The sequence below is a fragment of the Macrobrachium rosenbergii genome, chromosome 5 (assembly GCF_040412425.1).
Source record: "Macrobrachium rosenbergii isolate ZJJX-2024 chromosome 5, ASM4041242v1, whole genome shotgun sequence".
NCBI classification, from domain to species: Eukaryota; Metazoa; Arthropoda; class Malacostraca; order Decapoda; family Palaemonidae; genus Macrobrachium; species Macrobrachium rosenbergii.
In genome coordinates, this window is record NC_089745.1 from 25,281,130 (window position 1) to 25,301,990 (window position 20,861).

General features: G+C 36.0%; 1 protein-coding gene across 5 annotated transcripts in view; it reads left to right on the forward strand.

The window, feature by feature from the left end:
- LOC136838613 (motile sperm domain-containing protein 2-like) overlaps nt 1-20,861 on the forward strand; it is a 108,585-nt gene that overhangs the window by 15,261 nt on the left and 72,463 nt on the right. For all 5 annotated transcript variants that reach the window (XM_067103876.1, XM_067103879.1, XM_067103878.1 and 2 more), the window contains exons 3-8: nt 4,257-4,434; nt 9,904-10,067; nt 17,342-17,547; nt 17,929-18,016; nt 18,154-18,266; nt 19,706-19,903. In XM_067103876.1, coding sequence (XP_066959977.1) covers nt 4,257-4,434; nt 9,904-10,067; nt 17,342-17,547; nt 17,929-18,016; nt 18,154-18,266; nt 19,706-19,903 — 947 coding nt within the window. The remainder of the gene's footprint in view (nt 1-4,256; nt 4,435-9,903; nt 10,068-17,341; nt 17,548-17,928; nt 18,017-18,153; nt 18,267-19,705; nt 19,904-20,861) is intronic.

Consider the following 20,861-nt stretch of genomic DNA (forward strand, 5'->3'; position numbering starts at 1 on the left):
TACTGTTTACAACTTGTCAACAAAACAATACCAACAATAGGTAAATATACCATAGTATGTACATCTAGAGAGGAAGAAGGAAATTTAGGTACTGCTATATATGTACATAAAAAGTATGTCATGACATTGTACTGTAAACTTTACTGACTTGCAAATATCTAGTATTAAAATACGAATAAAAAATGATAATTACATAATTTATAATTTATACAACCAACCTAATAAAAATTACAACATTGATAAACTTAAAGATTTACTTAACAATACCAATGAACCTACATTAATAGTAGGTGATTTTAATGCTCACAACCCAGTATGGGACTGTAATTGTACAAACTCAAATAGGGCAGGTAGTAAAATAGAAGAGTTCATGGATTCAAATGACTTGTGCTGTATAAATGATGATGAAATTAGCACATATTTTTCAAAAACACACAGAACATTTTCCTCAGTAGACTTAACTGTATGTACAAGAAGAATAGTTGACAGATTAGATTGGAATACAGTTGATGGCTTGCACACCAGTGATCATTTCCCAATATTAATTTCCTTATTACAAAATAATCATGCAAAACATATTCCTCACTATAACATTTATAAAGCAGATTGGGAGTGATACGAAATGCACACTAGAAATATCCCACCATTTAAATATTTAAAAGACCATAATGAAACTAATAATTTCTTGTTGATTTCATTAAAAATGCTGCTGATAAAGCAATATCAAACTCAAAACCCCATCCAACAAAACACAAAGTTCCATGGTGGTCCGATAAGCTAACAGAATAAATATAAAACACTCAGTAGGGAGACGATTAGATAATCTGAATAATTACCGATATTAGAAGGAACTTTACAAAAAATGAGTATATTATTACTAGAAATTGATTATTAAGACCTCTGTACAACAAAATATATGCAAAACTTAAAAAGGAGGTAATTCAAGGAAGAATCATTTCATGGAGGAAATATGTATCAGATCTCTCTAATAATACTCCTGTACAAAAAATACGAGAAAAATTTAGGAAAATAAATGGTACCCATGTTAAACCACCTAGACATGCCATATTAAAAGATGGGAAAAGAATACTTGATCTGAAAGAAAGTAATATAATAGGAGAAAACTTGTCAAATGTAAGTAGTGATAAAAATTTAGATGAACACTTCTGCACAAAGAAGAATAATGTAGACTTAATAACAGATTTTGAAACAGTAAAAATATATATTATAATAGAAAATTTAATATGGAAAGAGTTAGAATATGCTCTCTCAAACAGCAATAAATCTACTCCTGGAGGTGACAATTGTTTTGAGATGATCTACCACTTAGCACCTTTGGCAGAGTCATGCTTATTACAGTTTTATAATCATTTATGGCTTCAAAATTTATTTCCTGAAGAATGGCGTAAAGCTATAATAATTCCTATCCCCAAACCTGGAAAGGATCCTAGTAATGTAAATAATTACAGACCAATTTCTTTAACAAGCTGTGTATGCAGATTGTTAGGGAGATGGTAAATGCTCGACTAACATGGCACATTCGAGAGAATAAAATTTAACTCCCACTCAGTTCGGGTCGCAATGTAACAGATCTACATTAGATTCTCTCTCTAACTTAGAAGGCGTAGAGGATTTGAATGAAAGCAAATTACTGTAGCTGTCTTTATTGACACTGAAAAGGCATAGGATACTACATGGAGAATAGGATACTACATGGAGATATGCGATATTAAAAACTTTACAAAACAACAACATCCGTGGATATTTACCTAGGACACAAGTGAAATGATGTTTTGGCATTTCCAGGATACTAGCATTGGATATAGATGATATCAGCATCTCGAATAAAACATTAAAATCATTAATAAAAAGCATAATAAAAATAAACAACAACAAAGATAAAACTCCGTGGATATTTCAGAAACCATAGGTTTAACCAATACTTTTGACAAGCCCACATAACGCTGTTTTCATTAGTGAGAATCATTGACCATGATGTTTTGCTCAGCATCAGAACGCTGAAAATGTTAGACTCTGTTTTCTTAGAATATCACCAAAGTCATCTTTACAAGTTGAATGTTGACCTCTCTCCTCCATAGAGAGTTAGTAACAATGTGAAGGAATTCAGACAATGATTCTCAGACCAGTGACAAAAAAATTACTTTCCACAGGGATCTAGAAGATTGTTTGAGTTGCTGAATGTGGCACACTGTTTAGAATAAATCAGAACATGGATTGACAACATACAATATATTGCAAGTGTCCCAAGACATCTAAAAGAACATGGATTCAGTGCAGTGTCCCAAGACAAAACGGCTCCTACCTAATGGTGGTTCAATATTCACAGCAGAGTTGTGTGCAGTTGCATCAGCCATAAAAATAATTAAAGAAACATCATTCAATAATTTTGTAATTTTTATTGACTAGACAAGAGGTATAGAAGCCATTCAGAGTTACAAATCAAAAAATAATATTGTACAACGAATCAAGTTATTTCTCCATAAGTTATATAATACTGTAATGGGAAAAATGTAGAAATATGTTGGATCCCTGCCCATGTAGGGATCAAAGGAAATGGAGAGACTGATAGAGCACCCAAAAAAGCAACCCATATGAGAAGAACAAGTGTGAATATCCCAGTTACTGATTATGTAACACACATAAAGGTGGATATTATAAATAAATGGCAATATTTATGGAATGAAGAACCTGAAAATAATAGATTAAAACAAAGAAACCCTGATGTTGGAAAAGTCATCATATCAGAGAGACATGCGCAAGGTGATACAGGGACTTATGTTGGGTTTGGGTTACGTCATTCCGGACTTACGGCACTAGGCTCACAGCGCCATCAACCCCAATTTTTCGGCACCCTAAGCAGATATACAGTGCATTTACCTGCTTTACAGTCCCTAACCCAGGCTCACAGCATTGTAAGTGCTATTTATTCTCATTATAATTATGATGCTTCAGGTTACGGCAATTTTTGGCTTACGGCATGCCACCAGGGACGGAACCCCTGCTGTAAACAGTCAGACATGTTATGTTAGTCCGGCAACTACTGTCAAGCTGTAGAAATAAATCAATGAAGGAAATTTTGTCAGAATCTTTTGCATTTTCAGTTGTTCCAATTTTTATGTTCATGAAGAGATGTAGATTAGTTGATAAAATATAAATATAAGTAAATGATGAAAATGTGAAAATCCTTAGGTCATTTAATGAATTTTAAAAGAAAATTTTTAAATGTTACTTAACTTATTCTGAATTTAAATATACCTTTTGAGTGTGTATATATGGAAACATGAGTAAATGTATTTATTGTGTGTGTGTGTGTGTGTTCTAGTATGAGAGCATGTACCCATGTACCTTTGTGCAGTTTTTAATTCATTTTCATTCATTTATCATCATACTGAAAGACCTCATACTGAAAGATCTATTTGATCCCAGTGCTTGGCCTCAGGCATAGACCTGGTATTTGAATCTAATCCTTTGGGCCAGCCCTATGAGAGCTGAAAGTCAGCTTAGTGGTCTGGTTAAACTACTCTGTAATATTAATAATAATAGTAATTTAGTATACAGGGTATTTAAACCCTTATACAGGCAGTCCCTGGTTATTGGCGATTCGGTTTTATGGCGCTTGTCTAGCGACAGTGATAACTGGATTTTTGGTGCCGATATGCACTGATCTCTGGTTATCGGCACCAATAACCAGAGATCAACGTTATTATTACTGATTTTCAGTTATCGTCACGCTGTAGGGAACAGAACCCTTGCCAATAACTGGTGACTGCCTGTAACTATTCATATCTTTAAAGTATTTTTCCTGTATGTGGTGTGTAGAACGTGCTATTTCAGTCCAAAGCCCTTAGAACTATTTTACATTATGTTACAATGTAATAGGCTGTTCTTGAGATGTCAAAGATTGAGATGGTTTAAGCATGTGATAGAACATAGTGGAGCAGTCAGTTTAGAGAAGTGGTTGATATGGAAGACTGACCAGTGAGAAAGGCCAGAGGATCGTGGAGAAATGATATAGATAAGTACAGTACTGTGACCAGATAGAATTGTATTAAAGTACAGTATAGACAATAAAAAAGAGTTCTTCAGCCACTTATCCTTTTCAGAGGAAATTTACAAAAATGTGAATAATGATGATGATGAGTGTCTTTTCAAGTGTTAATATCGCAGCTTGCATTTGTGAAAACACATTAAGACACTCAAGTAGATATTAAACTAAGGATTTTATTGTGTTTCAGACATAACTAAGGAAAGCTTACCACAAGATTTGTTTGATGTTGGAGCACTTTTCATTCATAATCGGGACAAGGATAACTGTAAGATGCTGATATTCTCTGTCAGACTGCATCAGAAAGGTGTAGTGGATATGGATTTAATGAAGAGATTTCTGATTTATTTTCTGGAGAGATTGGAAAGGTAAGTGTCCTTTGGAATAATTTTACCTTACATAAAAATTGAAAGCCAAAATTATGAATTATGTGTATAATTTTTGTCCTAGGCATATTTTAGAAGCATAACAATCCAGGTCTACACAAGTTTGTATTATTTGCAGTAGTTTGAATTCAGAGTGGAAAAGTAAAAGTTTTATTTTGTTAGAGGGTGGTGTTACACATACATTACATGCATGTCTTCGTAAAGGAACTGAGACTACATGTTGTCTTTAATCATTTCTGCTTATGCTTCTTTGTATGCTTTTCAGCCTGCTGTTTTTACAATGCACCTGCAGATGCTTTACATCTTGTTTGCTCTGGTGCATCCTGCTGTGCCCATTAGTGGCCTTTCCTGCTTCACCATTGCTTACCCCAGCAATATTCTTATTTACTGCTGTGCCTGCTGCTTCTGCTGATGGTTCTGTTGCAGCTGGGCTTCATGCTTATAAGGTGTTGATGGTGTTGATCACTTTAGTTCATTTAATGCCAGCCCAGGCTAGTAGCTTTTTGACATTATATATACTGATAGTGTCTGCTGCATCTGACCTCCCACTGCTTTCCCTAGTGTTTGTGTCTGGTACTTTTGCTGTGTTATTTGCCAAGCTGCTTGCTTCTGCTTTGCCTGTTGTTTCAAGTATGCTGCATCTATGCTGCTTCTGTTACTGCTGGTGTGTCTATGGTTTTGCCTATGTCTGCACCTACTATTTAGGGTATTCCATTGCATCCTGCTACCTTGGATGTTGAGGTCAGCCCCTTGCATATTCTTAAACAACCTTCCAGACTAGGAGACTTCCCTGTTGCTAGCAGCAGATGCTTTGGTGTATCTTTTCCCAGGACTACTGCTTTAGCTATATTCCTGGTAGAAGTATGTGAATATCTGAAGAAGAGTATCCTTAAGGACTACATCAGTCATTCCAAACACATTGCTTCTAGCCAACACTGATCCTCATCCAGGTCTGCTTACATGAGCATGATCATTGATCTGACAGGTAGGATGAGCTGCTAAGTGAGGCTTCATCTGTGATGGTGTCTGTTGGCCACTCTGTCTTTACCAAGAAAGAAGACATCTCTCAGTCAGTAGTTAGCTTCAGGATAGGAACCAGAGAGGAACAAGGTCTGAGTTGCTTGTGGATAGGAAAATGGAGTAAATAACATCCCATAATGCAAGGTTCTTTTCAACAAGCTTTAAGACAAATTGTTGGTTAGCTCAACTTGATCCAAGGGCTTGGCTGGTGAAAACCATGCGTCACAGTTGGAATAGTTTCAGTATTTATGCCCTAATTATGTACAGTCTGATCAGGCTAGTCCTAGCAAAACTCTAAGCCCACAATACAGCAGGATGATGCTTATTGCTCCTCAATGGTCCCAGCAGGATTGGTACCTGGACTTTCTTCAGGTGCTGGTGAATCACTCAGATACTTGCTGGCACATACGAAGCTCCTGAAGCAGCAGTATTTCCACAGATCATTTGCTGATCCAGACTATGCCTTCATACCTGGTAGTTATCTAGAGAAACTTTAGAGGTCATGGTTTTTCAATAGTTGCCCATTTCTTTCAGTTGTTAGCTATCAGATTGTACTAGGCAAAATAGGGCAAATTCTTATGTTGCTGCAATGAGAGCTTAAAGGCATGGACTGCCGATAACGCTTGCATACCAGGACTCAGTATAAAGACTTCCATATTTTTCTTATATTCTTATGTGAAAACATTTTGTACATACCAATCACCTCTTGTCTACCATATATATAAAAGACTATATATATATATATATATATTATATATATATATATATATATAGAATATACAGTGCTCTCCCATTTTTACTTTAAAGTAGGTATCATACTACAGTTTTCTTACGGAAACAAACATCAATGAATGTTTATGGCATTGGTAAATTAATTAATAATCAATCATAATAATAATAACTAAAAAAATTCAACAGTAATTAGTACTACAACTTGTAGTAGAAAAATAATGATAATAAAATTACATGTTAGTGTAAAAAAATAAGTTTTCAAAAACAGTCACTTTCCTTGAAAATACTCCTCTGCCCGAGCATTCATCCATTCACACAGTCTGTCAATATCATCATCACAAAAAAGAAACAAAATGCATCTCGTGGGCAGGTGAAGTCGGGAGAGTTAAACAGAGATCCCATTGTCACCCTCCGTGAAAGGGGTGGGTCTGGGCGCTTGTCACAAAATGGATCTGTTATGAAGCCAGACAATGGGTTCAAGTCGCTGTCAGAGCAACTATAACAACTATCACTATAATCATCTGACAGATCTGGCAGGTATTCCTACCCAGAATCTGAAATACTATCATTCATGATACTGAAAAATAAAAAAAAACCTGTAATTCTAACTGCAATCAAAAGGAGAAAAAGTTTACCTTCGAATCCAAATGGTTTACTCACAAGATCGTGACAATGTTTCATACATAACAGCTTGAGGCGCACTGGCATTGCTGCGATACTTTATATTATCCCATATGCAATAGAGAGACCATCGGAGCTAAATGAATAGTGGGTTATCTCTTTCACACAATCTCTCGAGAGGGATGAAAGTTAATCCATTTTTCTATTATTGTAACAACTGACAACGTCCCGGGTGTGAAAAAAAACAGACTCTCAAAAGACTTCCATTTTTCTTTGTCTTCCAGAAAAAGATGAATTTCACAGGCTACTACTCCCATTTTACTTTAGGTATCATCCTACATTTTATAGCACCATGTATTAATCTTTGAAATTACGCATTTCAAACATCTTAAACAGTAACATTAGTACCCTTTTCCATAGGTAGAGAGAGAGTCAAATTCAGCCATTCTTATCTTTTCCTGAGAGAGTGAATGGGCTGAATTTAGCATCTAAAAAACATTTATAATATATCTATCCATTTCTCATTTTTTCACACCTTTTGGATCTTTTTCCTGAGAGAAGGGCTCTTAGCATCTATTTATAATATATCTATCCAGAGAGAGAGAGAGAGAGAGAGAGAGAGAGAGAGAGAGAGAGAGATCTTCTGTCCTTAGTCAGAAATGTCAAGTAATTTGACAGTTCCACCCTCCCCTAGCTTCAAAGCTTTGGGCAAATGACAGGGTGTGATATTTCTTTGTTTAAAAATTGAAATAATTTACTTTAAAAATGCATGAATGTTGCAATTTCAGTATATTATTATTATTTAATCTTATTAATATTGGAAAATTAGCATTTGTTATTAGGTATATAAGTCATTTATTTATCATACAAACGTGATTAGTCCTCACCATCCCCCACAAATTTGTTAGGAAAGTCTTGTGTCGTCATTCTCTCTCTCTTCTCTCTCACGTCGGAGAGAGAGAGAGAAAAAAATACTACGCACCCCCTTTATAGTGTATACAAAGCCCATGAGTTACAAGCTTTGTGATTGGTTAAAATCCCACCCTTCCTGCCAATAGCATGTCGTCAGGGAGGGCAAGAAGGGTGAATGTGATCTTTTTAAAAGGTAGATATAATCTTTAAACAGATTTTGCCTTAGTGAAATTATTGTTGATAAACTTTTTGTGCATTTTTACATGTTCTTGTCTTTACATTTCTTTTATGTGTTCTTGTGTTTATAATTTCACAGTGTTACCCAAGATTGAACATCGATTTAGCACTTTATATATGTTGATATTTTAACACTGAATACTTGGGTTGATTTCATTTCTTAAGATTTCTTTGAAAACTGGTGTTGATTTCATTTCTTAAGATTTCATTTTCAAATTTGGAGTAAATCTTAATAGTTTGAATTTTGCTTAGTTAACGTAATTTATTGACAAATATATGGTTTTGTTCTTGTTTAAGAATTAATTAAATCTTACGTTGTTTTCAAGTAATAGTAAATTTTTTTGAGATTGTGGACTCTGCTTATAACTTTTGAACTTAGAAATAAGTCTTTGTATTTAAAGTTTTAAAAGCACAGTGTTTCATTTTGACCACCAGTGAATATGGTTATTTATGTGTGCACAAGGTAAGTGATAAACATGTTTTGTTCTCCTTCGTGTTTTTGGAGAGAATTAGGACCAGGGAAACAATCGTAGGCAGAATAATCAAAATTTGGAGTTTTTTTTATGAAAAACTCAAAAAAATGCAGTTTACATGATTTTCAGTGCACCAAAAGCATTAAAAGTAAGGTTTTCTTGGGATTTTTTACGATTTTCAATGATTTTTCGGTTTAGGACGATTTTCGGTTTACGATGCAGCGTAGGTACGGAACCCCCGTTGTAAAAACTTACAACATTGTGGATTTCTTCATCAGCCAGATTCCCTGAAACCAGCAGTAAAACTTCTCCATGGATAATGCATAAAATGCCAATGCTAGAATATCTTCAGCAACATATAGGGAACACATTAGGTGAAAGAGTACACATTGTGCAATATAAAAAGATGGGTCCAGTTCTCAAGTTGTGTGAAATTTGCTGGTGTGTTGTCAGATAAGAAAATTAAGTTAATTATTACCTAAATATGGCGGAGTCATATCTGTTCAACGTGCTAAGAATGTGCCTTCACAAAATTTTGTAATTTTTAGTGGAACTGAAAGGCCTTCAGAGTAATTAAAGATTGTCAAGAAAATTAACTTGTCCAGATGATCAATTACTCCTTCCATAAATTATTTGTAGTATGCTGAACTATGAGTACACAGGATCCCTGTTATGTAATCATTAAAGGAGATGAAGTAGATACAACAGCCAATTGTACAATAGTCATGACTAGGTCAAACATAATCATTCCTATAACAATTGGGACTTGAAATCCATTAAAATGTATGGGGTAATAAGTTTAAATTAGGTTAAACCCACAGTAGAAGTGTGGTAATCATCATTGCAAAATGTAAGAAGTTAATACAGTATAGAGGTGGTATTATCCCACCTGCAAATTTGCCAAATCTGCTTAATAGGAGTGTTGTGCATAATTGGCCTCTCATCTTATAACAAATTTGTAACTTATTGGTTTAAAATATACAGTAATTGATTTTATATTTATTCATAAGAACAGTCTTTGGGCCAGCCCTGTGAAAGCTAAGAATTTTTCTTTCACGGTCTGGTGAAAACTCTTTTTATTATAATGCATGGAAATCACTTTTACCAAAGTTAGTAGAAATTTTTTGGCCTTGGTCTCTGAAATGTAATTAAAATTGTTCAGTCTAGAGAAGAGAGACATGGATATAGAGGTGGCTGAGAAATTGTTTTTTAATAATGCATGGAAAGCGCATTTACCAAAGGTAGAATTTTTTGGCCTTGATGACTGAAATGTAATTAAAATTTTTCAGTCTAGAGACGAAATATGGTGGCTGAGAAATTGTTTTTTTAATAAAAGTGGAGAGTTAAGGGCAACTTTACAAAATGTGAAATTGTGAGTGTTTTTTTAATGATTGTGTTTAGTCTTAAAAATAGTTTTCCCTGTCATAACTCATTCTGAAATTTGTATACTTTTCAGGGAAGAAAATGGTGAGCAAATAACAGTTTTCTTTGACATGACCAACACTGGTATGAAGAACATGGACATGGATCTGATCCAGTATATGATTAATCTTTTCAAGAGCTATTACCCTTGGTTCCTCAATTACATTATTGTTTTTGAGATGCCCTGGCTTCTAAGTGGTAAGCAAGTTTATTTTTTCTCCAGTATGGTGTTTGTTTTCAAGTAGGAACCATAGTTTTAGATGTGCTGGAAGTAGTTTGTGATTAATGGTGTTTTCAGCAGTTACATGTGCAGGGTAAAGCTCAAGAACCTGAGCTGGTGATTTTCAGTATTTATTCTTTGCATATGGCTATGGGTTTTGCATTTATAAAGTGGTTTGGATGGTGGTTCCTAAACGATTTTTTTTTTTTTTTTTTTTTTATTTAATTTTTTTTTTTTTCAATACAAACCCATGACTTTATCATGGTCTCTGTCTCTACATGTTTTCAGGGATTCCTTGGAAGAGGAGGAGTTCTTCCACTTACAGCTGGCAGTCCATGCATCTGAGTTCCTGATGGCCGACTGAGTTTTGTGTCTGTGTGTGTTTCTGCCATTTTATAAGCACTTAGTAAATTCCGCTTGTGTGTGAATTGTCTTGATTCAGATTGGTTATTGAATATCTCAAATAAATGTCCCCCTTGACTTGGGACCACCTTGTTGTGGTGGGGGAGCTCTTGAATCTTGGAATTTGTTCCTGGGTTTGAGTCCAAGAGTCCTAAATATGACTATACAGGCAGTCCCCGGTTTACGACGGGTCCTGCTTACGATGTTCCAAGGTTACGACGCTTTTCAAATATATTCATCACAAATTATTTCCCGGTTTATGACGCATGTTCCGGGGTTACAACGCGTCGTACGCCGATCTGACGGAAGAAATATGGTTCCAAAATGGCAGAATAATAAAAATTTGGAGGCCTTTTTGATGAAAAACTCAGTAAAAATGCAGTTTACATCGTTTCCAATACACCCAAAGCATTAAAAGTAAGGTTTTCTTAGGATTTTTGACGATTTTCAACGATTTTTCGGTTTATGATGATTTTCGGTTTACGACGCGGCTTAAAAACGGAACCCCCGTCGTAAACCGGGGACTGCCTGTATATTAGTTTGGCTTAATTTTTGTGGAATCTTCCACTTTTGGTAAAATTTATTGGACCTAATAAATAAGAAAAGATATTATGGCTGGGTCTGGTTTTATATCCAAAGCTAAATAGTGGGAACTGTGGTAGGATCATCAATTACCCGATAGTGTTTGGACCTTTGGACCTGAGAGATGTCAGAGTGATAGCTCAGGGGCAGATCTATTCTGCAGGGCTGGGCCAAAGATTCCAGGGGGCATCTGGTTCTGGGAATTGGACTCTCGGCATTCTATCTGGTTTGCCCATAATATGATTAGGATGGGGATGATTGTGTTCTTGTAATACTCTAAGTGTCAAGAAGCGGGTTTGGCTTACACTTGGACCACCATAATTGTGTTGTGCCATCCCCTGCAGGGTAGGGTAGGGCGAGTCAGCTCTCACTTGTGCCATTGGTGGAAGAATGAACTCCATGAAGGGCTGATATCTTTTTAAGGTTTTCAGGTTTACTTTTTCCTTTTATTTTTATTTGATCTTTATGACTAGTAGAAATACTAAAGATTCAAGTGCCCCTGGTCCCCCTGATGATACTGTTTCGGTGTAGATGATGACCACTGCAACTTCCTTTGACAACCTTTGTTTGGAAAAGGCTAGGAAACCTCCTTGTGTAATTACACTGGAACCCATGCTTCAGCACAGAGCAAAGGGGAATTGAAGAGAAATGTGTGTGTGAAACAGGACCAGGAATATTTGAGGCCTCTTATGATAAATATTTACTTTTAATGTGGAAGATTTTAATTGCGATATTTTTAATGTGTACAGAGATGTTGTGAAGTGTTGTGGCCGAGAGCCTAAGATATCATTTGAAGGTCGAGGAAAACTGAGAGTTGAATTGGCCTCAGCAAAAGAAAGTGAAAAGTTAAAAGCATTATCGCATCTCGGATGTTTAAAGTAGACTGTGCAGTACATGCTTTTTGGAATTACTCAAAGGGAATGATATATGCACCCCAAGCTGATGATGTACTCAGAGGAGAAGCTAGTAGAAGAATTAAAAGATCAAGATGTGATAAGAATTGAAAGAATGAAGAAGATAAATGGAACCTTAGTTCCACTTCCAAATTTAAATATTAAGCAATGTATCCCAAGACTGAGGAGGTGCTTTCATTGTAAAGAATTTGGACTTATGTTAGGGTCTCGTAGGAAGACACTACAAGGCAAGCCTGCCACGTGTGTTAAATGTGAACCAGAGTATGGTGTATGTAATAAAGGAGGGTAAGTGAACATTTAGAGAGCCAAAAGAAAGCTTATTGAATCAGCATGTTAGACCTGGAATATCCTTTTCCAGTGTTGCTGCCAACCGAAGAAGAAATAAAAATGTTACCAGACATAATGTAAATAGAAAATCAATGACGACATATACTCCCATCTCTTTGGAGACTGTGCCAGTAATTTCTGGCACTCCTGCCTCTTTGGAGGCTGCACTGGTAATTTCTGGTGCTCCTGCCTCTTTTGAGGCTGTGCCAGTAATTTCTGGTGCTCCTGCCTCTTTAGAGGCTGCACCGGTAACTTCTGGCACTCCTGCCTCTTCGGAGGCAGATCCATTGATTTCTGGCACTCCTGTCTGTGGAACTCCCACCTCTCTGGAGGCTGCGCCTGCTATGCCTGGTGTGTCGGTCCCTTCAGAGGCTCCGCTTATTGTACCTGGTGTCAGCCTCTTTGGAGGCTGTGCCAGCTGGTACTCTGGCCTCTTTGGTGGCTTCATTATGTATGTCTGGTGTAAATGTCCTTCTGGAGTCTACACCAACTGTGACTGTTGCCCCTGATGCTTCAGAGGAAGCACCAGTTTTGTCTGACTCTCCGACTCTCCTCAGGCAGCGCCAGCTTTCTCTGATGCTCCTGAGCTGGAAATTTCTATGAAGATGCCTTCAAAGGTACCCAGTTCCCATGACACTAGGGAGACCTTGCCATGTGTGGCAGGCTCTTCCTCCATGGACGTAGCACCATCATCATCAACAATAAAAAGGAATCAGTAATCTGTCTCCTTCCTGAAAAAAGCAGGAGCAAGGTAATTAAGTAAAATCTCTGAAAAGGGGCTCCAGCTTAATGGCCTCAGAATCTAAATAAAACTCATTAATTTTCTCTGGTGGAACTGTCAGGGATTAAGAGCTAAATGGGAAGAACTAAGGCTGCTCATATCAGAAGTGTCTCCTGAATTTATAGCTTTGCAAGGGACTATGATTGGCAATAGTGTATGTCCCAGCTCACGAGAGTATATGTCCTATCATTCCCCTTACCACGAATACTGGGGTTGACTGTATAACATAAATGTAGGAAGTCATGGGGATGTAACTTTATACATTTGTAATGACACCACACAAAATCATATTAGTAATCTAGTCTACACTGCAAGTGATAGGTGTACAGATCCATTTGCAAAGAAAATATATGGTATGCTCTCTCTATATACCACCTAGTGAAATCTTCCGCATTGCTGAGTTTAAATCCCTCATTCAGCAGCTACCACATCCCTCTGTTATTCTGGGAGAGATGAATAGTAAAAACCCTCCTTGGGGTGACATTGGCACCAATTAAGGAGGAAATTGCTTTTGTTCCATCATAGAAAGTGAAAATGTGGGAATCCTCAACAAGGGGAAGTCTACACATTTTCAAGTTCAAACAGGCTCATTATCAGCAGTTAACTTATCTATATGCAGTGATGACTGCCTTATTGATTTTAATTGGAGAGTTTTAAATGATAGATTTACCAACAACCATTTTCCAGTAGTAATGAATGTAGCTTCATATCCTCATCTTTGAGATTACGTAAATGGAACATTGGTAAGGCTGATTAGGCAACTTTCCAGGAACACAACTCAATAGATGACTTGGCTGATGACTTTCCCTGTGTAGATGATGCTCTTGGCTCTTTGAATACAATTAAGTTCTCAGCTGGTTTTCAAGAGAACTGTATAACAACTCAGAATACACTGTACATTACTGTCCACAAACACTGATATACACTTTCAGAAAATCAAAATGCAAAAGAAAAAAAAAGATATGATAGGATAAGTACACTGGAACCCCCTTATTCACAAGGATTAGGTACCACAACCACCTGCGAATATCGAAAATCCACGATATATTGGAACCCCTCTTAAAATGCTTACAACTGTGTATTTTAATAGCTGGAACACCAATGACCCCTCTAAAAATGCTTATAACAGCCTATTTTCATGTTATTTTTGTGACTGAATATATTTTTATGATAAAAAATGTATTTAGTCACAAAAATAACCTGAAAATACAGTAAACAGTGAATATTTTTCAACAAAAAAATCTGAGGATTACCTAATTTTCAGCGATTTATTGAAAAATGCCTTCCACAGAAAATTCCATGAATAACTGGAATCTGCGATTGCTGAACCACAAATAAGCTGGGGTCCACTGTACAGTAAACCCCCCGTATTCGCGTTCTCATGGTTTGCGGACTCACGCATTCGCGGGTTTCTCTGTGGAACATATCTAGCCATCATTCACGGAAAATTCGCTCATTCGCGGTATTTTTCACTGAGAAATATTCACTAATTACTGTATTTTCATATAATTTTCATGAATAAATGCACTTTTTGTGATAAAACTATTAAAATACTCAGGTATAAGCATTTTTACATGGTTTTTCTTGGTTTAAGCTATCAAAATGGGCAGTTCTAAGTGTTTTTAGAGGGGTTTTAAGCATTTGCGGATTTGACCTATTCGTGGGTGGGTGTGGGACGCATCCCCCGCGAATACGGGGGGTTCACTGTATTGTTCATTATCAGGTAAGATTCACTATAAAAATAAACAAGTAAAAAATTCACTGAAGTTTCTTCGGCACAATCAAGTTTTCTGTACATAGTATAATCAAGGCCACTGAAAATAGATCTAACTTTCAGTGGTGTCAGTATAATGCTGTGGCCCATGAAACTTTAACCATGACCTGGTGGTGGCTTGGCCTATATTGTAGCCAAATGCAGGATTATGGCTAACTTGAACCTTAAATCAAATAAAAACTACTGAGGCTAACCGGACTGAACATACTGTATGTAAATGTATAAAAAAATTTAAAATTGAAATTCTCTCTCTCTCTCTCTCTCTCTCTCTCTCTCTCTCTCTCTCTCTCTCTCTCTCTCTCTCTCTCTCTCTCTCTCTCTCTCTCTCTCTCTCTCTCTCTCTCTCTCTCTCTCTCTCTCTCTCTCTCTCTCTCTCATACCTAAGCATTGCTGAAACTGATTACATGGGCCAGACCTGAAAAATCTTTGCTTTAAGGATATCCAGAGAGAGAAGAGAAAGGCAAGCAGACACACAACTAATGCATACTGTAGTATCTCAGCGTTTCATACATGTATGCGTTTATACACTCATACATGTACATAACCACATGCACACACACACTGAGACACTATGGGTGAGAACATTTTTTCAGTTTCCTGGTATGTCAGCTTCAGAAAATTGTATTTAATATTTAAATCAATAAACTTGAAAAAAATATAAAACAAAGTATAACAAAGTATTTTTGAAATAAAAATGATGCAGAAAATAGAGTAATGAATACTGTGTGTTTTACCAGCTGAAGTCACACTTCTTCGGTGCACTGAGACAATCAAATGTGTTGAGCTCACCAATGGAAAGAAAGCAGTTAACTTGTGAGTGTCGCACCTTATTTTTATGTTTATATTTTGTTTTCAACATTTTGTAGGTCAAGAGTGGGGTGCATCTTCAAGGTTGGAGTGGCTTTGAGACCAGGAAATACATTAATTTCTTATATTTACCCATAATTTTGTTTTTAGTTTTCATTTTTTTATTTTGCAGATTTTAGCACAAATAAATTAATTGTCACTGTTAGAGTTATCCACTGGAGGCAGGGTAGATGGAGGGGAGTGAGAAGAGAAAAGACTTTTGGGTAGCTGAGTAGCCAAGAAGCTAAATCTGCTCACACACACACACACACATATATTCACCTTACCTCTCTCTCTCTCTCTCTCTCTCTCTCTCTCTCTCTCTCTCTCTCTCTCTCTCTCTCTCTCTCTCTCTCTCTCTCTCTCTCTCTCTCTCTCTCATACACACAAGCAAAAGCTGATAAGGAGTACCTCTCTCTCTCTCTCTCTCTCTCTCTCTCTCTCTCTCTCTCTCTCTCTCTCTCTCTCTCTCTCTCTCTCTCTCTCTCTCTCTCTCTCTGGAAGTGGTGAACTAGCCTTAAGGTGTTTTGTAGAATTGTGTTGGAGGTTTTCATAAGCACCCAATGAGAGAATGAAACTTCCTTGACATAGGCATGCAGCAGTTCTGTCAGCAACTCAAAGGAGATAAACAAGTTGACATTGCATATGATGTTACGTAGGAGCCAGTAACAGTTGTGAAGGCTCCCATGCAGAAGATTGCTTTCCAGCCCTCCCCATTCTACTCTCCTAGCTATCCCCTCAAACACAATTACCCCAGTTTATCCCCCTACAGTACCCCTTTGTTACTGTGCCATATGAACTGTTAACGGCACTACTATCAGGTTCTGAATCTTATACATTTTCAGTCATCCCAATTTTAACATTGATGAGGAAATGTAACTTAGTAGGCAAAATATAAGATTAAGTAAATAATGAAAATACAAAAGACCTTAGGACATTTAATGAATAAAAAAAAATTTATGTAATTTATTCTGAATTTTAATTTTTAATTTTTTTGAAATTTTATTTTATTCTTTTTAATCTTTAATTTTTTTGTATGTATGGAAACGAGCAAACATATTCATTGTATACATGTGTTTCAGTGTAAAAGCATGCTCATAATGGAGTTTTTTCTTTTAAATTTCATTTTCATTCATTCATCATCATGCAAATGACCTATTTGATCCCAATTCTAGGCCTGGTATTTCATCCTAATCCTTCGGGCCAGCCCTGTGAGAGCTGATAGTCAGCTCAGTGGTACGGTTAAACTATCTTAGTAATAATAATAATAACTATCAGGTTCTTCCTCCCGCACAATGTTGCCAACCAAATGGAAGGTTTTTTATATGTCCGTTATATATGTATCCACCTATGTATTATAGTGGGCTCGGTTGCACGCAGATTGTGCTGTGTTGGGGACAGTGCACATGTGTATAATTTAGGTAATACTTATGGTATACCTTTGGCTCAGACAAACTAATGCATGAGTTTATTTCCTAAAATAAAGGTAGTTAAGACTTAACTGAAGACAGTACAGTACAGTATAGCAGTATTGAAACAATTTGAAGAATGTTATCCCCTATTTTTATTGATGTACAGATTTTTAGTTTCATTCGTTTTTTGTTTCAACTTAAACATTTATTTCAGCAATGTGGAAAATCATCAAGAATTGGCTTCCTCCCAAAGCAATAGACAAGATCAAGTTTTTAGACAGGAAGTCACTTAAAGATTATGTCAATTCAGATCAAGCTCTGACAATATGGGGTGGCACAGACGATTATGAATATGAGTTTGAGCCAGAAGTTGCATCTGCAGAACCTGTAGTTAATGGAGATATTGATTCTTCACGAAAGGTGAGATAAGTTTAGAGTCAGAAACTACATAGTTTATTTCTCAAATGGTGAGATAATCATGCCAGTCTTGGACATTTTTTGTTTTAATTTCATTAATTATTTCTTTCTTTGTGTTCCTCGTTGTGTTGCCTATTTGCAATATGCTTTTCACATACTCAGAGTTCACTTTTTGTGTTAGCACGTTTCATAAAGGTTTTACCTAAGTTTAATAAAGTTTTACCTTCCATTTTATAAAAATTCAATGTTAAGGAAGCTTAACCCACTTATTTTTTAAAAGCCACATAAGAGATTGTGCGAATGTGATTAAAAGAGCTGTCCAAAAAATGAATGGGCCTTAAGACTAAAATATGTCACAGAATTTTAGAGATTTTTTATTTTTAGGTCCACTTTGCAGAGGAAAGTACTGAAACTCCTGCATCCCCTCTTAGATCTAAACCTGTAGCAAAACGAACTCTCTCAGGCAATGGCAGTAAGTGTTCACTCTGTATTTTTACTGTATATTTGAGATGCCTTGATCCCATTTATATGAAAGAAAATTTGACTAATGCAGAAACTTTGTGACTCATGTTCATACTTTCACTTCATTGATAATTCTGTATCTTTCAGGCCTTTGTCTAGAAATTGAGCCAAGTGCAGAACTGATGTTCAACAATTGCCGCATTGGTGCAACTGCCAACATTACAATAACTAATCCAATGGAGTCAGCAGTGGCTTTCAAAGTAAGTTTAAAGATGTCATTATATGCATTTCATTAATGGAACTTTTACATGTATTTTTAAGTACTGCACATGTATTGTAAATATCTCAATAGGCTTCAGCTTGTAAGATTTCATTACCTGTTAGATATATCTGCAACCAGAACAATAAAAAAATTTTTTCATACATAACAGAATAATCTGGTAAGCATGCTAGACATAGTGAATGCCAAAGCAAGCACGATTGATCTGTAACCTTGTAATGTGGCATTCCAGTTGTACCACCCATGGAAAACACTGGGACAGACTCCTCTCCATCCATACATCTATATGCAAAGTGCACTAATCCATGACAAACTACAAACCTACCAGCAAATTTTGAAATTCTTTTAACATACCCTTTCACTTGGAAATTGGAGCACCAGTCTCCATACATTCTTTCAATTCACATATTGGACATGACGTGCATTTCTTTTGTATACACAAATCCAGCTGATTCAGTTATGCTGCATTAATTCATCAATTTTGGTAATTTTCAGTGTATTGTTTTGCTTTTTATGATTATATCACAATAAGGTAAAACTATTTTGCTTCACAATGACACCTGGATGGAGTAACATGTATGTTAGCTTTACAGACTGGACAAAGTTAAATATCACTCTAGCTTAAGCCAGATAGGACTTGCAAAAGTCTGTTAACTGAAAAAGTTAACGAGTTAGTCATCACAAGAAGTGTCTTTCAGACTGATAGAAGATGCAGTTAGATTTCAGTAGTCAGAAAAGTACTTGTCATTTATGAATATCAATAAAATGAATGGCATTGTTACAAAACATAAAAATGAACAGCATTCAAGGTAGTGGTTTTACTAAACATAAAAATGAAAATGAACCAGTCAACAAAGAAACATAGAAGACTGAAATATATGCCATCCCACTAAAAAAAGAAAATGAGGGAAAGTCAATGAAGATATTAAAAGCAAGTTTTAATGGATAAACTCTTCCATTAAAATTAATATATTTGGACAAAATTGTGAAATTCAACCTCATAGGAACAAATACCAAATTTAAAAGTAATTTGCTTTTTCTTAGGTATACAAACCATAGCTTTCATAAGGACTAACCACCTCTGCCACACCTCTTTGTTCTGATTCTACTGTTTTTGGATCGTGATACTTTTGCAATCGGGTTAGACCCTACAATGGGTGGGGTAGGCCAACAGAGGTCTGCGCAGGAGGCCCTGGGCTTACCTGATAGTCTCTTGCTTTTTAGTTTAGTCTATAGCTGAAGTGTGCAATGCACTGAAATATTCCATTTAAGAAAGGTACAGTTTGTATAACTAGGAAAAATACAAATTACTTTCAGCTTTGGTATTTTTTAAAGACTATTTTTAGATAAACTAATGTAGTTTACCACATGCTCTTTTGGTAATGGCTCAAGATTTATTACATATTTTTACATTAACAGATTAAAACCACTTCACCTGAGAAGTTCAGAGTTAAACCTTCTGTTGGCATTTTAGAACCTGGTCACCAGATTGATATTGGAGTAACTGTCAGTGAACAGTTAGCTCCGTCTGCATTAGTGCGAGATAAATTTTTGGTAATGGGATCCCCTGCATCTTCTTTGGATCTTTCATCTCAGGAAATATCTCAGTTATTTAAGGTATGTAGTTGATGATGGTTCTGTTAACAGTCAACCCCTCGTATTGGCAGGGGGAATGCGTACCACAACCCCGTGAATAGTTAACATCCCCTCTAAAAACACTTATAACTGCCTGTCTTGAAAGTTCAAATACCAAAGGTTTACCTTAAACTAGCATCCTACATCAAATATACCTTAAACTATTATCCTATTACTCTATTAATATTTGAAATGATATTATTATCATTTCAAAGTCATCTGAAACATTTTACCCTTAAAAATATATACAGTATATGTACTTCTAACCCTTTCAGCCAATAACAGAGAGAGAGAGAGAGAGAGTATATCTTTCTATCAACCACTCTCCCTTTCTATCTATCTATCTGTCCATCTCTCACATTCTGAGTATCCTTTGGCATGAGAGAGAGAGAGAGAGGGTGTTTGTTCTTACATATTATAACAAAGAAAGAGGGAATAACTTTGGAAAGAGAGAGGGAGAAGTTTTTCTTACATTAGATATCAAAAGATGGAAATTCATGACTTATGAAGGAAAAAGAAAGGGAAAGAGAGAGAGAGAGAGATTTTTCAATATCCATGGCCATCTGTGGGCAATGCTCCCTTTGTGGTCAGTATGTCAATGTGTCAAGTTAATTGACAGGTACTTGCAGCTTCCCCTCACTCTGAAGAATCCGAGAAAAGACTGGGGAAAAGACTGGGAATGATATGTAGTTGTTTAAAATTTTTAATAATTTACTGTACAAATGCAAAAAGTTGTAATTATAGCATGGAAAATATGAAAAAAATTAATAACAAAGTAATGTCACATTTATCTATAAAACTACAGTATACAAAACAGATAAACATATGTTAGATATGCTTAAAAATCTATCTCAGTGAGAGAGAGATATGAAATACAAAGAACATAATTTAGATTAGATGAGAGAGAGAGAGAGTGCTGAACTATGTTGCTTACATCATT